The sequence below is a fragment of the Oenanthe melanoleuca genome, chromosome 1A (genome assembly GCF_029582105.1).
Source record: "Oenanthe melanoleuca isolate GR-GAL-2019-014 chromosome 1A, OMel1.0, whole genome shotgun sequence".
Classification (NCBI taxonomy): Eukaryota; Metazoa; Chordata; class Aves; order Passeriformes; family Muscicapidae; genus Oenanthe; species Oenanthe melanoleuca.
In genome coordinates this window covers 18,881,555-18,902,105 of record NC_079334.1, presented here as the reverse complement: position 1 = coordinate 18,902,105, position 20,551 = coordinate 18,881,555, and the positions used below count along the sequence as shown (strand labels likewise).

At 35.2% G+C, this 20,551-nt stretch overlaps 1 protein-coding gene across 1 annotated transcript in view; it reads left to right on the top strand.

The window, feature by feature from the left end:
- SLC41A2 (solute carrier family 41 member 2) overlaps positions 1–20,551 on the top strand; it is a 42,318-nt gene that overhangs the window by 5,714 nt on the left and 16,053 nt on the right. Inside the window, exons 2-8 of the mRNA XM_056482349.1 lie at positions 563–1,291; positions 1,910–2,017; positions 6,411–6,482; positions 7,288–7,432; positions 9,255–9,401; positions 13,716–13,863; positions 14,261–14,340. Coding sequence (XP_056338324.1) covers positions 740–1,291; positions 1,910–2,017; positions 6,411–6,482; positions 7,288–7,432; positions 9,255–9,401; positions 13,716–13,863; positions 14,261–14,340 — 1,252 coding nt within the window. The 5' untranslated portion in view covers positions 563–739. The remainder of the gene's footprint in view (positions 1–562; positions 1,292–1,909; positions 2,018–6,410; positions 6,483–7,287; positions 7,433–9,254; positions 9,402–13,715; positions 13,864–14,260; positions 14,341–20,551) is intronic.

The window sequence follows — 20,551 nt, the reverse complement described above, 5'->3', positions numbered from 1 at the left end:
TCATAACATAAAAAGTATGATCATAGGAGGCCGAGTTTCTTAGGAAATGCAGACTAAAAGTCCTCCAGCTCTAAAATACTTTAATTTCTTGCAGTCTGTAAAATGTTTTCACAGCTTTGCATAGATTCAAAGTCATGTGGAATTGTGTTATCCTACATGATGCTGGTGCAGGTACCCTGACCTTTGTTTCTCTGTTTATGATAATAATTTACTTGTATTTATGGAGTTTAGTAATAAATACCAAAGTCACCAAAGCTTTGAGTCAGATTAGAACTGTTCTTTTAATAAATTACTACAATTATTACACCAACATAAAGATTAAGGAAAAGGAAGGTAAAGTGGCTGCTGATGGAGGGAATATGAAATGACTTGATATTGTCAGTACATCATTGTTTAATTTCCTATCATAATGGAAATGTCAAAATAGAAACAACTTCACCTTAAATCATGGTAAACAGAAAAGAGAAAAGATTGTGTTCTGAAAAATTAAACCAATATCTCATGTATTCTGAAGAGATAAAAATGTTTTAGAAGTAAATATATACTTTCAACTTTTTTGCAGATCCAGTCTTGCTTATGGAATTGTTGAAGATCTGAGAGCAATGAAAAAACACTTTTGCTTGCAAAAAAGGAACATTTTGGTCCACGTGTAAGTGTGGCACTTGGTGACTCACCTGCAAGATTTCTTGGCTGACACCTGAAGAACGAAGTGCTTTTCAACCTGTACTTCTGTAGCACTATGACTAACTGTAAAGGCAGATCTACCATCTCCAAAACAAATAGCAAAGTCCATGACAGAGAAGGCTTTGTAAACTGGACCATAAATCTTAATACAATTCAGTCTGATAAATTTTTGAGACTGCTTTTAAGTATGGTTCCTGTTGTTTACCAAATAAACCAAGAGGAAAGACACAAAAAGGTGAATGGTGTCTGGCAAGATGGATTGCAACCAGCAGGACACAATTTTAATGTCAGGTCGGAGCAACACACAGAGTACCATCACTTCTCAGAACCAAGCTTTCATGGTAGCAATGGACACAGCCCATCCAGCTGTAGCCCTAAATATGATGATTTTACCAGTTATACTTACTGTGATGGAATGGACACTTCAGAAACAGATGCCATGCTGCAGGATGATGCTCTCTCTAGTGACAGTAATGAAGAAATTGTGGAAGGAAGTAGAAAACAACCCAAAGAATCGAGTAGTATTATGGCACTGCAGATACTTGTACCTTTTTTGCTAGCAGGGTTTGGAACTGTTTCTGCTGGCATGGTTTTGGATATTGTACAGGTTGGTATTTGCTTTGGAAGACTTTTTTAACAGGTAGTCGGTGTGAGGTCTGTAATTCAAACATGTGACATTGTAGATGTCTGCAATATTGAGATGTAATTAGGTCTGGGTGTGGTTCTGCTACTATGAACTTATTAAAAAAGTTTGACATAACCACAATATTTAAACAGAAATAAAATAGAGAAATTAATCTGTGGATTTTCCCCCCTTTTGTTTGGTTTTGCTTTGTTCAGCTTTAGGGATTTCTTTAGCTACGTTTAAAGCATTTACAAAGTTAATCAAAATAGGAGGAAGAGGTGACAATCTTTGTCAGTCAAAATCTTGAGAGAGTAAAGGAAACTTGGGCTTCAATCTGTTGCAATGGAAAGAGACTGTTACTTCAAGAAAAAAAAAAGGCCAAGTTTTGTATCTCTTGCTTATACTCTTCTCATCTTTGAAGTAGTAATATGCAGTCATAAATCTGTTTTATCTAAATAGGTAACAGTTCTGACTTCAGACTTTTAGGTCTAATACAAAAATATTAAATTTTCCAGAGGGTTAAGTTATGATTTACAGAATTTTTTTAATACTTTGTGGGCGGTCTTCAATTAAATGTTTCCCACTGTATCCTTTGTATAGCACTGGGATGTGTTCAAGAATGTTACTGAAGTCTTTATATTGGTTCCTGCGCTTCTTGGTCTCAAAGGAAATTTGGAAATGACCTTGGCATCCAGGCTGTCAACTGCTGTAAGTAACTTTCTCTTCCTCTTCACTCTTCAGACACGTGTTTAAAACTCTTCAAAAAGGAAACAAATCTTTATGTTTGTGAATTCTTCTGGCTGTTACGGGACAGTTTAAATCTGTTGTGAAGTTGGCAAAGTTAAGAAGACACTTGTCTCCACACATCAAAACTTCACTTCTAAAGTCTCTTCCAGCATCATTCATAACAGATAAAGCAGATTTTTGAGATTTACAGGTGTACTGTGTAAGGTTGAGAGATCCCTTTGACCTTGAGGGATTTCAAATAGGCTAATAAAATTTAAACACATTTTTTAAGACCATTAGTGTGGCACCAAAATAAAGCATCGGTAACATTGCTATTCCAGACCTCTGTTGATCAAACTGCAAGAAATTTTTATTTTAGCTTTCTGGCTAAATAAATTTATTTATTTTTGTTGTGGTGAGGTTGTTTTGGATTTTTTTGTGTCTGCTTAATTTTTGTATGTGCTAACACTGTAATGTAGCATAACTAGGTTTTTTTCTGTGTGTTCTTTCTCATATATTTGTTATAGCTGTTTTTTACATTTCAGAGGATGTTCTATCTCTTCATTTTTCTAGTTGAAGTAAGCCAGATTGCCTGTGTATCTTTTGTGTGTGTGTAAATAACTAGTTATTAGATCAGTCTAATAGTGTGGCTAGGCTATTTCTGATAGCTGCACTGGGTATCTCTCTAAGACTCCCTAATGCAGAACTTCTCTTCTCCAGCAAGGCCCCCACTCTCTGCCTCTTCCTACTTGAATGAATTTTTCTAGTACATGTCTGGTCAAAGGTGTACATAACTCCAGATGAGATTTTACTATGTCTTTGTGGAATGTTGCTCTTGAATCTTTCTAGGGTTTTATGTACTTTCTTGCCTAGAAGGGTCAGGTTTAGACCTCTCAGTCAGTTTATGATCAGTGGCTGTGTCCTATTGTTTATGCTTTTGTTCATTTCTAGCTGTCACTCCCATCTTCTGGCAGAAATATTATTAGCCCATAAGTACATGACCTTGCATTTCTACTGTTGAATTTTATCAGCAGTTTTTGCTGCTGTAACCCTGAAGGACATTCCATTTTTGTATTGTATTGTATTACAATGCTTTGTATACAAGGTCTCCTAGTGTTCTATCATTTATAAGTGTCATTGCCACATTCTGTTGAGTTGTTGCCTGCATGCACACTGTAATGGACATAGCCTTGGCAGTCCTGTGAAGGTTGGCGTGTGTCATGCCCATTACAGAAATTGATTGCTTTCATCTGTAAGAATTGACATGTTCTGTTGTATCTTTATCAGCATCATCCTTAGTCATTCAATCTTGTTTTCTGTTTGATTTTATTGTTCTTATTTTTCTGAGAATTCTTACTGTTTCTTAACAGTATTTTGTGTTTAAACCTTACTGCCTTTACTGTCAGGCATGAATGGTTTTGTCTATTACTTTGCCTTTTGGTTTTTGTTGGCCTATTGTTTAATTTGTCTCTGACTGGTACAGTTTGTGGCCTGAGGATTAAAAATGCTTATATTGCATAGTGAAAAATACACCAAGTCCAAGATCTACCAGTGCCTTACTGAAGGCATAAAATAAAGAAGGTCAGAATACACTTCACCACTTCTGCTTCAGTTAATGTGATCTTTAATTCTTTGTCTCAATTGAGCTTATGACTTTTCCTAGATCACAAATCCAGAACATGTCTGGGTCGGCCAGTGGCTGAATTCCACATCCTCACCAGTGCCATCACATTTGTGAGCATCACAGCTCTCAGGGGACATTTGGAAAAGGGTCCCACAGACCCTTTCTCTGCACTGTGACTCCTGACCTAGGTTCTTATTATCCAGCAGCTGTTACCAAGACACGAGCTGATCCCCCTGTCACACACACAGATGAAGGATACTGAAGTTTCCACAACACAGGCTGCATGTCCAGTGGATAAACTAAGAAAGCAATCCTGTACAAGATAAAAACAGTATAGATCATACATTATCAAGGGTATGCTACAAGATTATGTTTAAATCTTATACGTTAAAAAAAAATCCCTAGAAAACAAATAAATAAAACCCCAAACCAAAGCTGTGGAAACCTGTTAGAGAGGATGGCTTACTGCTAGACCTGCAATTTATATGCCAGTTCTCTCAGAAAGAGATCATTCTGACTTTTGCCGTTTCATTGACCCCTACTCTATTCAGCCACCCAACCTTTGGTCCTGTCACCCTCATCCTAGGTGAGAACACAAGGAGAACATTAATTCAGAGTATATCTAAACAGTTATTTGGAACTCACTTGTCTGATTAGTCTTTCCCTCTCTGGCCTACATTTGCACTACCTGGCTCCCCAGCAAACACATCTCTAAGTAAAAGCAAGACTGTGCCCCTTTGACCAGCTTTACCTTTTGAGGAGGAAATTTCTGACATGAGTTCAGCATTGGAGTTAATTCATGCCCTGCTTGCTCACTTAGCTTGTAATTGCATCTGAATTTGCAGACATGTCTATGCTCTTGGGGCTGTAAACTAATTATCTTTACTTCATTATTAATTATGTGGTCAGCCAAACAGTAGTGTCTTCTTAGCAAGTTTCCTGTCCATAGTACATCTGTTTGAAGCATTGTCTGGTCACTTTCATTCATCTTGTTGCCCAAATTCCTCCTTCAGCTGCATCTTACTGATCACTCACAATTTCCCATCCACTTTAGAATCAGTTTTTTCACTAAAACTGTCTCAATCTATCTGTATTTCATCTACCTCAGGGTGTAGCTTGTACTTCACTTTGGTGCTTGTATAAACTCTCCATACCCTGGCAATCTTACAGCCTACTGTTTTTAAAACATTATTTTTATCCCACAGAGGTTACTTCATATGTAGAATACAGACAGCAAAGAGCAAAAAGGTGCTTCTGGAGTTCTGCCTCTGTAAGCCCTTCTCCCTCTGCCCTCTGCTGTGTTGGTATAACTGTGTGAAGTGCACTTAGGCCAGCTGCCCATTCAAGCACATTATTTATACTGTGTTTTATGTCCTTCATTTCTTCAGCTTTGTTCTGTTCTTTGGGTCATTCTCATAGTCTCAATTCACACTGCTGTCTTTTCCATTTTTAAAGAGCAACAATAGCAAAAAAACCCCAAAGAAATGACCCACCACCAACACCAATTTTTGGTGCCATGAACTCACTCATGGAGCTGAAAATGTGAATGTGCAGGTGGCAGTAGGAGAAAGAAGACCTGTGGCATTTGGCAGGATCTCACCTTTAGGCCAGATTAAGTATTTTGCAAGATAACTTTTTTTAACAGGGATTTTTTTGTATACTTTTCCAAAACTTCTTCAAAGGAGGGAAGTAGTGAAACTCTCCACAGCCTGCCAATTTGCTCATTTAGCATATATATATTTAAGAAGGATGCAATGGAGATTCTTATCAGCAGTTCCTGAAACAATTGCTGTACTAAACTTACTGGATGTATTTGCAGAATTTGCACTGAAGTTTGAACATCAAAAAATATTTATAGTATGATTGAGATAAAATGCCTTATTATATTTCTGTCTTTAAATTAGCATTTCTTTTAATAATTTGTTCCTTTCAAGTCACTACTATCACAAAATGAAACAAAATGGAAAAGAAATTGAATTGAAATCTACTGAAAAGGAATTATCAAAAGATGAAAAATATATGCATGAAGGCTTTCTGTTTTTTGAGAAGTATGTTATCTTATACATTAGTTTTGTATGGGAAAAACCACTAAAATTTATGCTCAACATGTAAAAAAATGTTCTGTTATCTCAAAAAGAAAGTTATTTTAAACACAGTCATATGGGTGGTTTGTGCTGTTCATCAGATCTTGTCCTCTCACTCAAAAAAAAAAGAAAAAGTAGGAAATACATTACAAAAGGGCTTGTGTGTACTTTTAAATTTCTTGGAATAGTTTATTTGCTATCTTTCAGGCTACTAGCTTAATACTGGACTTACATCATTTATAGCATCAAAAGTCTCTGGCTGTATTGTATAAATGAAAAGTTAGAATGCTAAACAGTATTAGAGTCTAGCATTTTTTATTTTCATAATTTAAGCACCACAGAAACAAGCTCATTCTAAAGAGATCTTCCAGCCACTGATCTAATCACTGGTGGTGCTTGGGCATTCCAGGAGTCTAAGGTGGCTGTTATATCTTGCAGAGCAAGCTAATGTTAAACAAATTACTATGTAAAACTGCATCAAATTTAATTGCTTTTGGAAGGATACTGGAAGTATGATTTAGAATCAAAAGCAATGTTTGACTTTTAAAAGATGTATCTTGTTTTTAATCAAAGTATTTTATTTTATTAGCTGAATTATTCCTGGGTATTTTCAAATAATACCATTTTAACCCCAAATGTCTGATTTTTTTTTTTCTAATTTTGGTAGGTAAATATTGGAAAAATGGATTCTCCCATTGAGAAATGGAACCTAATAATTGGCAATTTGGCCTTAAAGCAGGTAAATATATGGGGTTTTTTGGATTAATTCTTGTGAGTGAGTGAAGTTATTGAAAAAGTTAAATCACAAAATTGGTAAGTATGAAGATGAACAGTGTTAATGGGAAAGTAGCTCTACTACACTGGCTCTTCTCTAAAGCAATATGAGCTTATATTTATTAAAAGAAGAGGTGAAGTACTATTTGTGACTGAACCAAGGGAATTTCCTTTATAATTTTTCCTGAGAAAGGATCTGAGGGTGATTAGAGAAAAATTCAGATTTGGCAAAACCTTTTAAATTTGGCTTTTCAAATGTTTCTAGCACTGTGTTTGCATTGGATTCAATGTTTAAAGGAACTATGTGATGGAGTTTTTGGATAATAAACAGTATTTTAGATAGCTGGGTCATTTGAGGAAAGGAATGCACATTCTCCAAAGCAGCTGTTTCTTGAGAGCTATTTCTTATTCATGAGTTATGAGTTATAATTTAACATTCCTAAAACACAGGTGAAATATTTCTATTGTTCTTCACTACTTTAAGCAGTTAAGAAGCTTCTTTAGGCATTGGCTTTTTGTAAACCCTGAGCTCCTCTCCCTGATTTTACTTTTGCTATTCTGGAGTCTGTAAAATGCTGATAAAGCCTTTTCTGCTGGCCTAAGATTTTTCTTCTTAATCATCCAAGGTTATTATCCTCTCTGCAAAACAGATGAGCATGGTCCTGTTATATCTGGCAAGTAAATGTAGGTAGGAGGAAAGGCTAACAGGAAATGATTCTGTGGTCCTCCTAAGTCTGTCATTTATTTTATGGATTCACTTTCTTTTGCAGGTTCAGGCAACAGTAGTTGGTTTTCTGGCAGCAGTGGCAGCAGTTATATTGGGCTGGATTCCAGAGGGCAAATACCGCTTTGATCATTCAGTCCTTCTGTGTTCTAGCAGTGTAGCCACTGCCTTCATAGCTTCTCTTTTACAAGGTAAAGGGGGTGCAAGTGTTACTCTGTGCAGTTACTTATCTTTCTGTGCATGCAGAATGTGTCTTTTGTTGCTATTCCTTTAAAATTTAAATCCAGTAAGGTAGAATACGTCTGAAAACCAGCTGAGGATAAGATGCCCTTTTGCAATTTCCATATATTGGGGGCATACTGCATTCCTCTCCTGTCATAGTTTTGGAAAGCTTTTGATTTGCATGATCTCCTGAGCATATCTAAACAAGAAGTATGGTTTTGGAACTTCACCTACTATGATGCAGAACTTCTCCCCCTGCTTAATATTCATTAATGTACAAAATATATTCTTAGTACTAAGCAGGTAGGACTTGTTTATAATTATACTCAAGTGATTTTGGAAGTTAGCTTGACTGAATTCAAAGTTCCAGGTTGCCCATACTGCTTGTTAGTTTGTGCTCTGCTTTGTGGCTGAAGTGAACAATTTGTCTCATTATTTGAAGGGTTTGGACCAAGTTCAAGTCCAGCTCTACAAACAGTGCCAGTGTCTGTCTGGAGCAATATGGCATGATGAATTTAATTCTCTTCCTAATTGTCAGGAAACATTTAACCATAAAAGATTGTACTTAATGGAAGTGAAGGGGAGGAAGAAAGTACCTCTATTTGTGACATGATGAAAATACATGGTCAGTAGTCTTAAGAATAGTAAGTCAAGTAAAATAGGTAACATCCTTGTTTTGCTGCTTTTCTGTGCTTACTTATGTGAAAATGACAAAATTCTTGAAGTTTTGCATGGAATTAAGAGCACACAAGTTTTTTTAGTGATTAGAAAGCCACTGAGTTTAATAATGTGCAGCATTAAGGGCAGCAAGAGGACTGGGGAGCATGAGTGCATTTTTTACACTTCTCATGTATGATTTGGACATGAAGAGAAACTTTGGTTTTTGCTTGGTGATGGACCAGTACAAGAAATTACTTTCTAAGCTTCATCCTCCTACATGTGAAATAGGTGCTTTTGAAATATTGTGGTCCTACAGGATCATTCCAGTTCTTTCTTTAGAGAATTTCCTGATGTATAACTCCTTAAGCAGTTTCTCTGAAACTGAACTCCTAATGTAGCATACCATACTACATATAACATAAAGAATAGCATATAGAGTTCAAGTTCTTATAATATAATACATGATAAGAGGGAAGTTACTCATGTTGTGCCAAAGACTGTTTGTAACAATGTAAATTTTATTTTTAGTAGCTACTTGCATTTTGCTGGGAGTTAGTTTTGATGCTTATAGGAAAAATACAAATTAACAACTCTAATTATTTTTTTCCAGTGTGTAACAAGTTTTATTTTTTATATGTTGTCTTAGGTTTAATTTATTGTGTAGTTTCTTGGTGTTTGGTGCTAATTCCATAATAGTCTTGTGAAATATCAGATGTCAAAGTATTTAATCTTATATTGTTTTCAGCCTAGGTTGATTTAAGTTTAGATTTCAGTCAGTGAAGTTACCAGGGTTGGGAAAGAATGCACTTCATATTCTTTTTCTTCAGGAAATAGCTGCTTACAATTTCAATAGTGCTAATTCTAGTCAAGCAAAGGAGTTTATTGTACAGATGGTTCTTGGGGTTTTTTCTGTGTACTTACTGTGTTTTTTTTTAAATGTATGTGTCCATTTTTTAATATAGCTAAAACTTAAAAACACAGTCATCCATTAGGTGGGAAGAACAATCATCCTGGGGAAAAAAAAGCACTGACTTCTTACTTATTAAGTCTGAAATTGTCATAATCTTGGAATTTTCTGTGGAATTGCAACAGTTGATACAGTGACTGTACCCTCTTCTTTGTTGAATTTAGGAGTGATAATGGTTGGAGTTATTGTTGGATCCAAGAAGACTGGTATTAATCCTGACAACGTTGCCACTCCTATAGCAGCAAGTTTTGGAGATCTCATCACCCTTGCCATACTAGCATGGATAAGTCAGGGTCTATACACTTGCCTTGGTAAGTGTGCTTTTAAATGTGTGTAACTTACTTTTTTTGTGTTAGCAGGGTGGGGAGAAGGCTGGGAGGGAGGGGCTCAGCAAACAGTTTAGTCGACTTATTAAATCCTAGAGTGCTGTGTGTTTTTTTTAATAAATCATAGAAGTCCCTAACCTGAACTTTGGCACAATCTAGCAATGTCTAAAAGACTTTGGCAATATCACAGTCAACCTACATGTGAAATACAAAGCATAATAATGGAGAAACAAATAATATGAAAACATTATCTCACAGTGAGAAAAGAATGTTAAGAGCCTTATTCAAAATTAAATCATTGCTACAACAACTAATTCTATAGAAACAATTAAAATTGTAGACAATTACAGTATATCACAGATAAAATACTGTGTTGTCCCTAACTTACCAGAGATGCTGATATCATCACATATAATCTTTACAGCTCATTGTCCAAACCTTTTCATATGGAAATATTACATCAGCTAGAAAAAGTTTCTAACAAAATTCAAGCTACCATGGTGTAACTTGCAGTTGTTTCTTCAGTGTTTGGTTTTTCATGTTTAAAAAGTGTTGTCATGATGTCAACTTAAATGTATCAGTGTGCAAAAGCAGTATTTTTAAAATATTTTCTGTATTTTTGTTAAAACTTAAATAGTATTGTTTATTTCATAACTATATTTAAATCCTTCATATTATATTCTAATAACTGTATTCTTCAAATATTTTTTAAATGCTCCTTTTAAGGAAGTTTGTAAATTTACAGTGAAAGTTGATTAAGATCTTTTTTAGCATCTCTTCTTTCTTTTTTTCTGATGAGAAATACTCCTACAACATGCTATTCCTTTTAATCTATCAATCTAAACAAAAAGCACTCAACCCCCCCAGTAATGATGGGTAAAGAAACTTGGACTTTTTTCTTCCTTTCACACATTTCCAGAAGTTTACATTTCTAGATACAGGTGTTCTAATGTGTCTCAGAGAAATAAAAAAAAGAAGTGAGTGCAGTTTGAACTGATCCTTTGCTGCTTTTATAGCTGTCATGACCACTGACATTTTTCTCTGCCACTGCAGTTGGAAAGCTGATCCCACATGTGTAGGGGTAAGAATCAGTAGGCTTCCAAGAGTTACTCTCAGATTTCTGTCTTCTGGAAATATTTCTCTTTTGGTGAAGTATATAATTATCTAGTTACCACTAAAATGACTCCTGCTCTTTGTAATTTTTTTCAATGTCTTTGTATTTCTTTCTTTTTGAGAACAAGAGAGTCCTTCTAAAGAAAGAACATGGCAAGAAGCCCTTGGAAATAGGTGGTTTCTAAGATGCATTTATTTGAACTATGAAATTGTAACAAGGAATAAAAGTGTGGAGCTCAGGAGAGCTCCTTCAGCTCAGGAGAGGTGTATCAAGTTGTGAATGGCAGGGAAGAGGCATTCAGAGAATGATTAGGCAACAGTTTAAAAAAAGTTAATGAAATTTTTTTACACAGTACACGAGTGGGATGTGAAACTTACTGCTGTAGTGTATTAAGAGGACCAGAGTGATTTTGGAAAACTTTGGATAAACCAGTCAGAGGGGAACCCTTTGAGGAGCATTGACCAGATGAATGCAGACAGAGACTTGAGAGAGGCAAACCTCAGCAGAAGCTGGCAGAGCATGGTGATGAAAGAAGCATCACTCTAAACCTGTCATTTTTCCTTTCTTCTCTCCATAAGCCTGAACTGTTTGCCATAGTCTGACAAAGGATACTGGACTAGATGAGAAGTGTGCCTTATCCAGCACAGTTGTTCTTTCTTATGTTCTTTCTCCTTTCTGTTCTTTCTGTGCTTTCTCAGTGCTGGAAGAAGCCCAATAGGAATGCTAAAGAGAAATCTGTAGTTTCTAGGTAGCAATGGAACTGGTGCTGTGTTCAGAATTAACTATTTTCCCTGTGATTTATTAGCCTAACTAATGAAATGGTCTGAAACAAAAGAAGTTTCTGGCTGTTCTCTGCATGGGATGAGTTGTTTTCAGACTGGAAGGATGGAAATTATTTGTGTGCAAGGTTTATGTTTGTCTGTAACAGAGGTGTACAGCCTTTGGGTTGATACTATACTTTATGGCATACCCTGAAGAGACTGGGGAAGGACTTTAGCATTTTTACCTGGGCCAGGGCCAAATGAAACACCTTGTTTGTCCACCATCATATATATAATTTCTTAAAGGTTCATCTGAATGCTTTAAAAATAGTGACAAAGTTATCAAACATGGGGATTTAAATAGTAAAAGGTTAACAGTTCTTAACAACTCTCTAAAAAGAGCTGTCTGTGAATCCTTGTAAAAGAGCTGAGGAAAGCACTAGAGGGCTCCCCAGGACCATCTCTGGGACCTGCCACATTTCCTCCAGCAGAACACAAGAAGTGCTCTGGAATAGGAACACACAGTAAATTAAATGTGGAGGACTGTGTTGCTTATTATTTGTCAGTAATGATTTGAAAACTTCTTTAAAGCTTTCCATTTTTGTCACAGAATATGCATTTAGCTCCCTTATATGTTCGAGTCAGGTTGAGAAGACAAATTGTGTGATTCGCATTATTGTTTTCAGGTTCTTACCAGTTGTTTTGAAGCAGAATATTTTCAGTTTACCTCTAATTTCTGCTAGAGCCTGTATTATTTAAGTAATATGTCTTTTCTCATGTAAGCTGTCTGCTAGAAATCCAACAAAAATGGAGTGAAATGAGCCCTAAAAGAGAATTCATTTATTTTCTCTTCCCATTCTTCAGCTATTGTAAAATGCATTTGCTTATTCTTGTGAATTAAATATGAAGAGAAAGATGTCTAACCTTCCATTAAAGGTGCATCTCAAGGTTAATCTTTTTAGATTTTCATAGTAAGATGTTCTACCAGTAGAGTCTCCCGTAGATTAAAAAAAAAAAATCCCTCAATGTTCCCAAGAGTTAGACTGGAGCTGAATATTCTCACTGGTCCATCTCTTAGGTCACAAAAACAAGTGAAAGGAGATAAAAAAGGCCCCAGAAAGGAAGAGGGAGGTAATACATTGTAGAATAATTAGATAAAGACAGGAAAAAAATACTTTTCTTTTGGGCTTTGTCTTCTTCTCATTCTAATAGCTTTCTACTTTAGTTTGCCCAGGGAAACATAAGTTACTATGTTTTCTGCTGGCTCTGCTGCAGAGATTGTTACTCGATGCAGAAGGGTAGTAACTTCTAAAAATATTACAGCAATTCTTTCAGGAGATCCACTAAGGTAACATCAAAGTAGTAATTGCTTGGATTTGCAGCCATTGTAATAAGCCATAGGGAATGGGTGAGAACATTTTTTATATTCCAGCTACTCCTCTTTGATAGTGTTTGTGTGATCTATATTAACTATTTCAACCTATTAATTTAAAACATATTTTGCTGTAAGACTTGTTTAAGTTTTGAAGGTTTCGACAAAATGTCATTTAACATGAAGTATATGATCACACTTCTAATAAAACAAATACTTAAAAGTGGAATATTTGCACAGTTTATACACATATATTTGCCATTAGGATCAATTTTCCATTATTTACCTCACTGTTGAATTAGGAAGTCTTGGATCACTGTAGAAGCTTCTGTGAGGATGGGATTATAAAACCAAGTAATCAGAAAAAAGTAGTGTTCTTTCTGTGGAAGCAGATGTTCACTTTACAGTCTCAGCTTTATGATGGTACTCACCAGTGTTTGCAGTTTTATTCCTATGAAATAGGATGGAATTCTCATGGATAGGTGCAAGCAGCAGAAGTGCCTGTTAATTTTCAGAGTTGGAGTGGCTGTGAAACAATTGAGCTACTGATATAAATGTCTTGATTTTGCACATTGTGCTTGAATCTTTTTAGATATGCTATTTCTGGAAAGATTACCATATTACTTGCTTTGGGAAGAAGGGAGTGTACATATGCTGAGAATTTGGATATAAACAAAATGCATTTTCATTATATTCAGTTTCTTTTAAAATTTTTTCTTCCCTTACAAAATAATGTTTTCTGTTCTACATCCTTACTGTATTTTTTATCATAAAGCATCATACAAAACTTCTCTTCAAGATTCCTTCTTTGTACTGATGGTTCTGTCCTTGAGAAGATGAGAGACAATGATCACAGATGGCAGATATTAACCATATTGTTTAGTGCAGTAGTAACTTGAGGTGTAATGGTAATGAAAACTATTAAAATTCCTCAATTGTATGGCATAGATAATAATTTATTTTAGAATTCTAAATTAAAAAAAAAAATATAGGACTATCTGGAGAGTAAAAGAGTTTTTTGTTGTTTTTTTTTCCTTTATTTATTATTTTAGAGACATATTACTATGTATCTCCTTTGGTTGGTGCCTTTTTTTTGGCTCTGACTCCGATGGGGATTGTCATAGCTGCCAAACACCCAGCTACCAGAACTGTCCTCCATTCAGGATGGGAGCCTGTTATAACTGCCATGATTATCAGCAGGTAGGTCTGTTTGTTTTGCTGCATGGAATCATCTTGGTAGTCATCCTGTATCTCTGTATATCTTACTTGATTGTACTTAAGAGTCACAACTAAGGAGCCTCTTGAGTTTAGGCTTAAGAATTTTAGCACTGATCTAAGAGATTTTTTAATCCAATGAAAGTTATGAATCTTAAAAGTAGAGGAATTGGCTGTGGTCTTTGTTAAACAAGAAATCAATTTTAAAAAGGTAATAGCTATAGTGATGTTAGTCTGTAGCTCAGAATGGGGTAATGGCCCAGGGGAAAAAAAGATGAAAGTCTTGGCTTGAAGATGATCTAAGTCAGATTGCTATAGAATTTTTAAAAAACTGTTTAATGGTCTTGCTTGCCTTATGCTAAACATTGTCCTTTGTTTTCAGTATTGGTGGCCTTATTCTGGACACAACTGTATCTGATCCTAACCTGGTTGGAATTGTTGTTTATACCCCAGTAATTAATGGTAAGACTGACAGAATTAATTGCTACTATGATGTGCTGGATTCATATACCTTGTTATGAGAAGTTTCTATTACAGTAAATTTCTCTTGTGGTAATTAATATCTGGAATATTAATTTTAAGTTTTGATTTTGATGTCAACAGCTGTTTATTTGAACACCTGGGAAATGCTTCCTGTTTTCACTACAATCAGTAAAACATGATAGAGAATGTGAGAAGTAGAAACCTAAAGTATGCATTAAGAAACTGAAAGTGTAAATATTGAAGGAATATATTCATTAATAAATTTTCAAGTATTATATTGAAGCAGTTGTGACTGGGAAAATGTAGATAAAATTTTATTACAAAGTTGGTTTTTTTCTAAACATCCAAGGACAAATTTTCAAACAATAATTTACTATCAACCTGTAATGTATATAGATGTAAGAACTAAGGCAAGTAAGTAGGTAGGTTTTTTCTGATGAAAATGCACTTTTCAGATGTGCAAGAATAAATTTGTGAAAATTTGGTCCTTAAGTTAAGTATTCAATCTTCTAATGATAAGAGCAAGGCAAATTTTAGAAGAATAGTTTATATCTTATTAGACTGGTGCAGTTTGAAAGTACCTTTCTTTCCTAGTACAGTACCACAGGGTTGATACCTGTTTAGTTTACAACAACTATAATCACCAGATCTGTTCTCACTGTATTGCTGCCTAGCTGGTCTTTCTCCTTTTTGTATTTTTCCTTTTGATTTCTTACATTAATTTTCACTTTTATGTATTGTTATTAAAACCATTTCTCTAGTTACCAAGATGATTCTGTTTTAACTTAAGTTGGCCCTTTCAAATTTCATATGAATATGTTCTATTCTGTTTGCTAAGCTATTATTTAAATGAATTATGGCCACTTACTTTCCACCTTGACAATAAGATGTTAATATGATCACTGGGTTTTAGTTTTGAACCACATTGCTTTGATATAATTAATTTTCCAGACATTGTTAATGGAAACGTAACACTGGGTATCACCCAAACATTTTATAAGCTTCACTGTGGTTAAGAGAGAGTAGATCTGTTGCTGCAAACATTACACAAGCTGTTCAGTTAGAGGCTTTGACAGAAGCATGTTAGCCCTTGTTTTACAGCTTACATGTCTTCTGGATGCTTATAAATTGTCCTTTTAATAATTTGATCTAATTCTTATGTAGGAATATAAATTTCACTGATATACAGATTCTCTGTAGCATTCTTTTTGACAACCTTTAAAGATACATTTTCTGTTTTCTCCACTGCAGCCCTCAGGTATTCTCTAACCCCCAAGATAATCAGTTTGCAAAAATGATCACTAATACATCATGGGTTGCTCATTTACTTTTCCAGATGCAGTAAATTTAACTTCACCCCCAGGCTCTACTACTTACCTACTTGTCAGGTATCACCATTTTTATGAAGGCAGCAGACAAAAGGAACTGAGTATTTCCATCTTCAGCAGAGGATGTTGCTTGCTGTTTTTTCTCATTAAGGCCCTCTATTTCTTTTCTTCTTGCTTTTAATGTGCAACATTTCTATGTTGCAACTTGAGTTCCTTGCTAACTGTAAATTAATTTTTACACTATATATGTTTCCTTGCCTGGTCCTTATCTTTCTCTTCATTCAAAATTGGAAATACTTGCATCTAACTTTTGTGTGTTTCCATGTTGATTTCCAGATGCCTAAAAGGCAAGGCAGAGGTGTTGATCTTCAGCTTTTTTCTGCTTTACACCTGTAACTTTTCTTATAGTAGTCCTTTCTTGGTTAACTCCCTGGATTTGCTTCCTGAGTGAAGAGGATTATTTTTTTTCTTTTTAGGCAGGTGTACCCAAACCAGAATTAAGGCAATGCTCATACATTCTTTTGAACTATCTTTATGGGAAAATAACTAGCCAAAAACTATAGAGCCCTGGAGGTTTAGCTGACAGATCAAAAGATCTCTGACCTTTAGGCAAGTGTAAGAGAGGGAAGGCTGAGGCTACTGGAGCAGGAAAGGAGAGAAAGAGTCTTTCCAAGAGGCTAGGATAGCAAGAGGAATGCTTGACTCAGAATTCTAAAGGTAGAGTCATTTCTATTGGAAAATACAGAGAAAATATGTTCTGTGGAGAGGATGCAGGGTTTTATGGTACACTTCCTGGAAAAGGAAACTGTAGGTGGGTAATTTTTTGGGTTGCTGTTAGATTAGCCTCTCCTGGGTTTCATAATTCTACTGACACCTTTTGATATTGCTGGTCAGTACAGTGTAGTAAGCTGGGGGTAAGGAAGTTCTTCAGTTAAAAAAAGCACATTTGTTGACACTCATTTACTGACATGAAAGTGTCTTAGGTCACTTAACAGATGGCTTTTTAAATGTTATGGTTGCAGAAAGTTTCCTCTACCTTTCTTGGCCTTGGAATTCTTGTTGTAAGCCTAAGTAGCAAAAAGAAAATAAGGGTTTTCCCATTTTATTTTCTTTTACCTGAAAATTTGTTGCTCCTATGGCACAGAAAACCTGGAAGAAAACAACAACAGGGAAACCTGAAAGAAATATTCTTTTCCTCTGGGAATGTGGCCTGTCAGAATTTAAGGAGTGTGTAAATTTGTCCAGAATTTCAAGCTGTCACTGTTTTTTCAGGGCCATTTGCTGTATCTTGACCACCTGAACAGTATTGACTGCAAAATGGTCAGGTAGTCTTCCTGTGCACCATTAAGTAGGTTTCATCCAACTCCTGTTTAGGTAGTTTGTTTATTCTTAGATTTGAGACAAGTGACTTTAATAATGTCTTACACTGTGGAGCCATAACTATTTTAGTTTAAGAAATACTGGTTTGGAATTTGGGCAACCTCAAAGGTTCCCACCTCTACTAACAATAACTGAAAATATTTGCCCAAAACATTAAAATAGTTTTTAAGCAGAAAGGCATTTATAGTCAGCTTTACAGCTGGTGGCCAGACATATTTCACAACAGTTTTTTTCCATTTTCCCACTGTTAAACACATTTCTTGAATAGTTATTTTTAATTCTATGGTGGGTTGGGTTAAATTGCATCTCTGCTTTTTGAAAATAAATAAATTATTTTGTTGTTTCAGGCAACTTGCAGACTACTTGAGATTTAGATGTCTCTTTGATGTACTGAAATTCTGAATAAAATAACTGAGCCCATGTGTGGCTGTGCTTCAGTCTAGATACTCAAGTTGATTATGAGTTGTGTTTTCTCATGAATGAGATGGTTAAAATTTGCAAATCCTCTTACAGCATCACAGCATGTTGAATCTGGCTCGGGATTTGCAATTTGCAAGTAACCAAGTTCCTTTTGTGCAGAAAAAAAGATAGTATCTTAGACAATTACATGCTTCTGAATATGCAACAGAAATGAGCTAAGGTGCAGTTACCAGATAGAGCCACTTTCCTCTCCATTTTTATTCCATGCTTATACAAAACATTGTGAAATATCTTCTAAGTATTTGCATTTCAGCAGTTACTGGGTAATAACCAACATGTCAGTAGACTTTATCCCATTTTTATGCACCTTGAAGTGCATAAAAGTTCTGCAAATTAATTCTGAAAACACCTGAAATTTGGAAATACTTCATATCAAAAGACTTTCCTTTGCAGGTGGTTTGAAGCAGTACTCTTTAAAGGTGATACAAACTTGTTCTAATCTTTGTCTGTCCATACTTTGAAAGTATTTGTTATCTGGAGGGAATACATAGGTATCAAGGAATATGAGAAACACATATGAGAAAATTTAATACAAAACTTAATGAATGCCAGTTGTCTGGGAGATGAAAATTAGGCTTATGCAACACATTCCCCAAAACATCCCCTTTTTTATTTGTTAGTAGGGTAAATTGAATGACAGAATTTCAGGTTTTTCACAGAGCTTTTACTGTAAATTGTTATGGAGAATATGGAAAAAAATACCAATAAACCATTCCTACTCAAAAAAATAAAATACATATTTTAATAGTTATATATTTTAATTTCTTAGCATAGTTGTACTTTGATTTTTCTCATAACTGGGTGGTGCTTTGATTAGAATATAACGATTGTCTCAAAGAGTTGGCCATCTGAAAGTTGCCTCTGTAAATCACATGGAAAACATTAGTGTACCTGGATGGTGGTAGAGCAATTTGGCTGGGTAGCAAATTAATTTTTCTGCATCCTGAATTGGAAAGAATGTGTTAGTCTCAGAAGGCATCTCTCCTGTATGAGAACTTTATAATTCGTTCTTTATTTCGGCATGGATAAGGAGGAGAGTTTTGATTTTTGTTATTTACTTTTGATAGATTTACTACCTTTTATTTGCTAACTTGTACATGTAAATCTGCATATATACTTTTATAGTGTGTGATCTTTCTTTTAAGTCTTACTTGTAAATTTTTTAGAATATTTCAGTAATCATTGTGCTATTTTCACAACACAATTATATCCTGAACATTTTCATTTTTTGGCAGTCAAGGAACAATTTTATATTAGTCATAGGAAAGAAATTATTTATGAGTCAAATCAAACATGGAATGTAATAGTTGCATATATAATAAAGCTTTCTCTTAAAAAACATCCATCTAGGGAAAGCTAATATTTTCCATCTGTTTTCCCCCAAACATTTGTAAGCATTAAAAGAAATGCTACAAATAAAATGGAAGATGAATGAAAAAAAAAACCCATATAAATAGGTAGCTAGTTAGGTTTCTAATCCAAGTATTTCACTTGTATAAAACAGGATTTTTTAAAGTTAATGGTAGAGAGGTCAGGGCAAAAATTCATCTTGCATTTTCTGAAAGATAACATGATTATTCCAAAGTTTAAAATTTTTGGTCACCATTTTAACTGAGATTTTTTTTTTTCTTCCTTTAAATTTCATTTTTATGATGCAGATGTTGAACTTCAAAAAAAGCCTGTTTGGCAAAACTGACTATTTTGAACTATGGATTGTGCTCAGGAGCGTGCAAGAGTGAGAATTACACGAAAAATCAACTTGGGAATTATGTTGGCCTAATTCTCCCCTTATGTTGATATTAACTGATTTTAGGCCCATTGCAGAAGTTGTATTATAGGTGCTTAGGAGCAACACAGTATTCTGTGACTGATTAATCCCTCTCCATAGAACTGTGTTGCTAGAAACCTTTAATCTCGAATTTTCTTTGGCTGTTCTTACACAATTTTTTGTGTCCCTCATCATGCAAATGTTTACATTTTCATGAACAGTCATAGCAGTGGTCATTAAATAAGAGTAAGTTCACTTTATCTGGTGCTCTCAGTACACTCATTGGAGGTAGTTTTCTACAGGAACAATTCAATTATATGTATTTAAAGAAAGAATGAGATGGGGACCTATAGGAAGGGACTTCATACATGAGGTAGTTGAATACTGCTCTGAAAAGATTGTACAGTTCTCCCCTTGTACTAAGAAAGTACTTAAACCACGATTTTTACTGGCAAGTAATAACATGGTGCATGGGGTTATTCCTACTCAGATGGAGGACTTTGCACTTCTTTTTGTTGAATTTCAGGATATTTCTCTTAACTCAGCTCTCCAGCCTATCCAGTTCCCTCTGAATGGCAGCCCAACCCTCTGGTTTATCAACTACTCCTCCCAGTATTCCCTGAAAAACCTTACTGTATTTATCAAAGTGCAGTGTAAGATCCGAGGAACAAACCAGCCCAGAGCTGTGGATGATCTCAGACTGATCTGTGTCAGCAAGATCCTGCTTCCCTTAACTTCTTGGCTTTTTTACCTGCACTGAGTTATGAGGCACAGATTTGCTTTGAAGTATTAAGACTCATTGATGTAAAGTGCTTTAATGTGGTTTTCTGAATAGTATGGTTAGTTCTATTATTAGAAAAATTTCATTTTACCGGATGATGATTAATCGAAGCCTGCCCTGTTTGCAAGTACATGGCATGGTTTTGGCTCTACTTTCAATATGGTTTCCTGTGCTTGTTAGACAAAAGACTTGTGATAACATTTTTTACAAGAAATGTTCTTGCTTAGCCCTAACCTGCCTTAATGAAATGATGAGGTTTTTAATTTTCTTTCAAAGTTGTAAGTCAGTGTGACAACTTTTGCACTTTAGCAGACAACATCTCTTTTGCTTATTGACAAAGCAGCACTCTTGTGTTGAAGTTAAACACATTTGCTTTTCTGAGAGGAATGAAATTAATAATTCTGGATTTTACTTTTGAGATGAATAGTTTTCCCCTGTGTTGTAGTTCTTGCA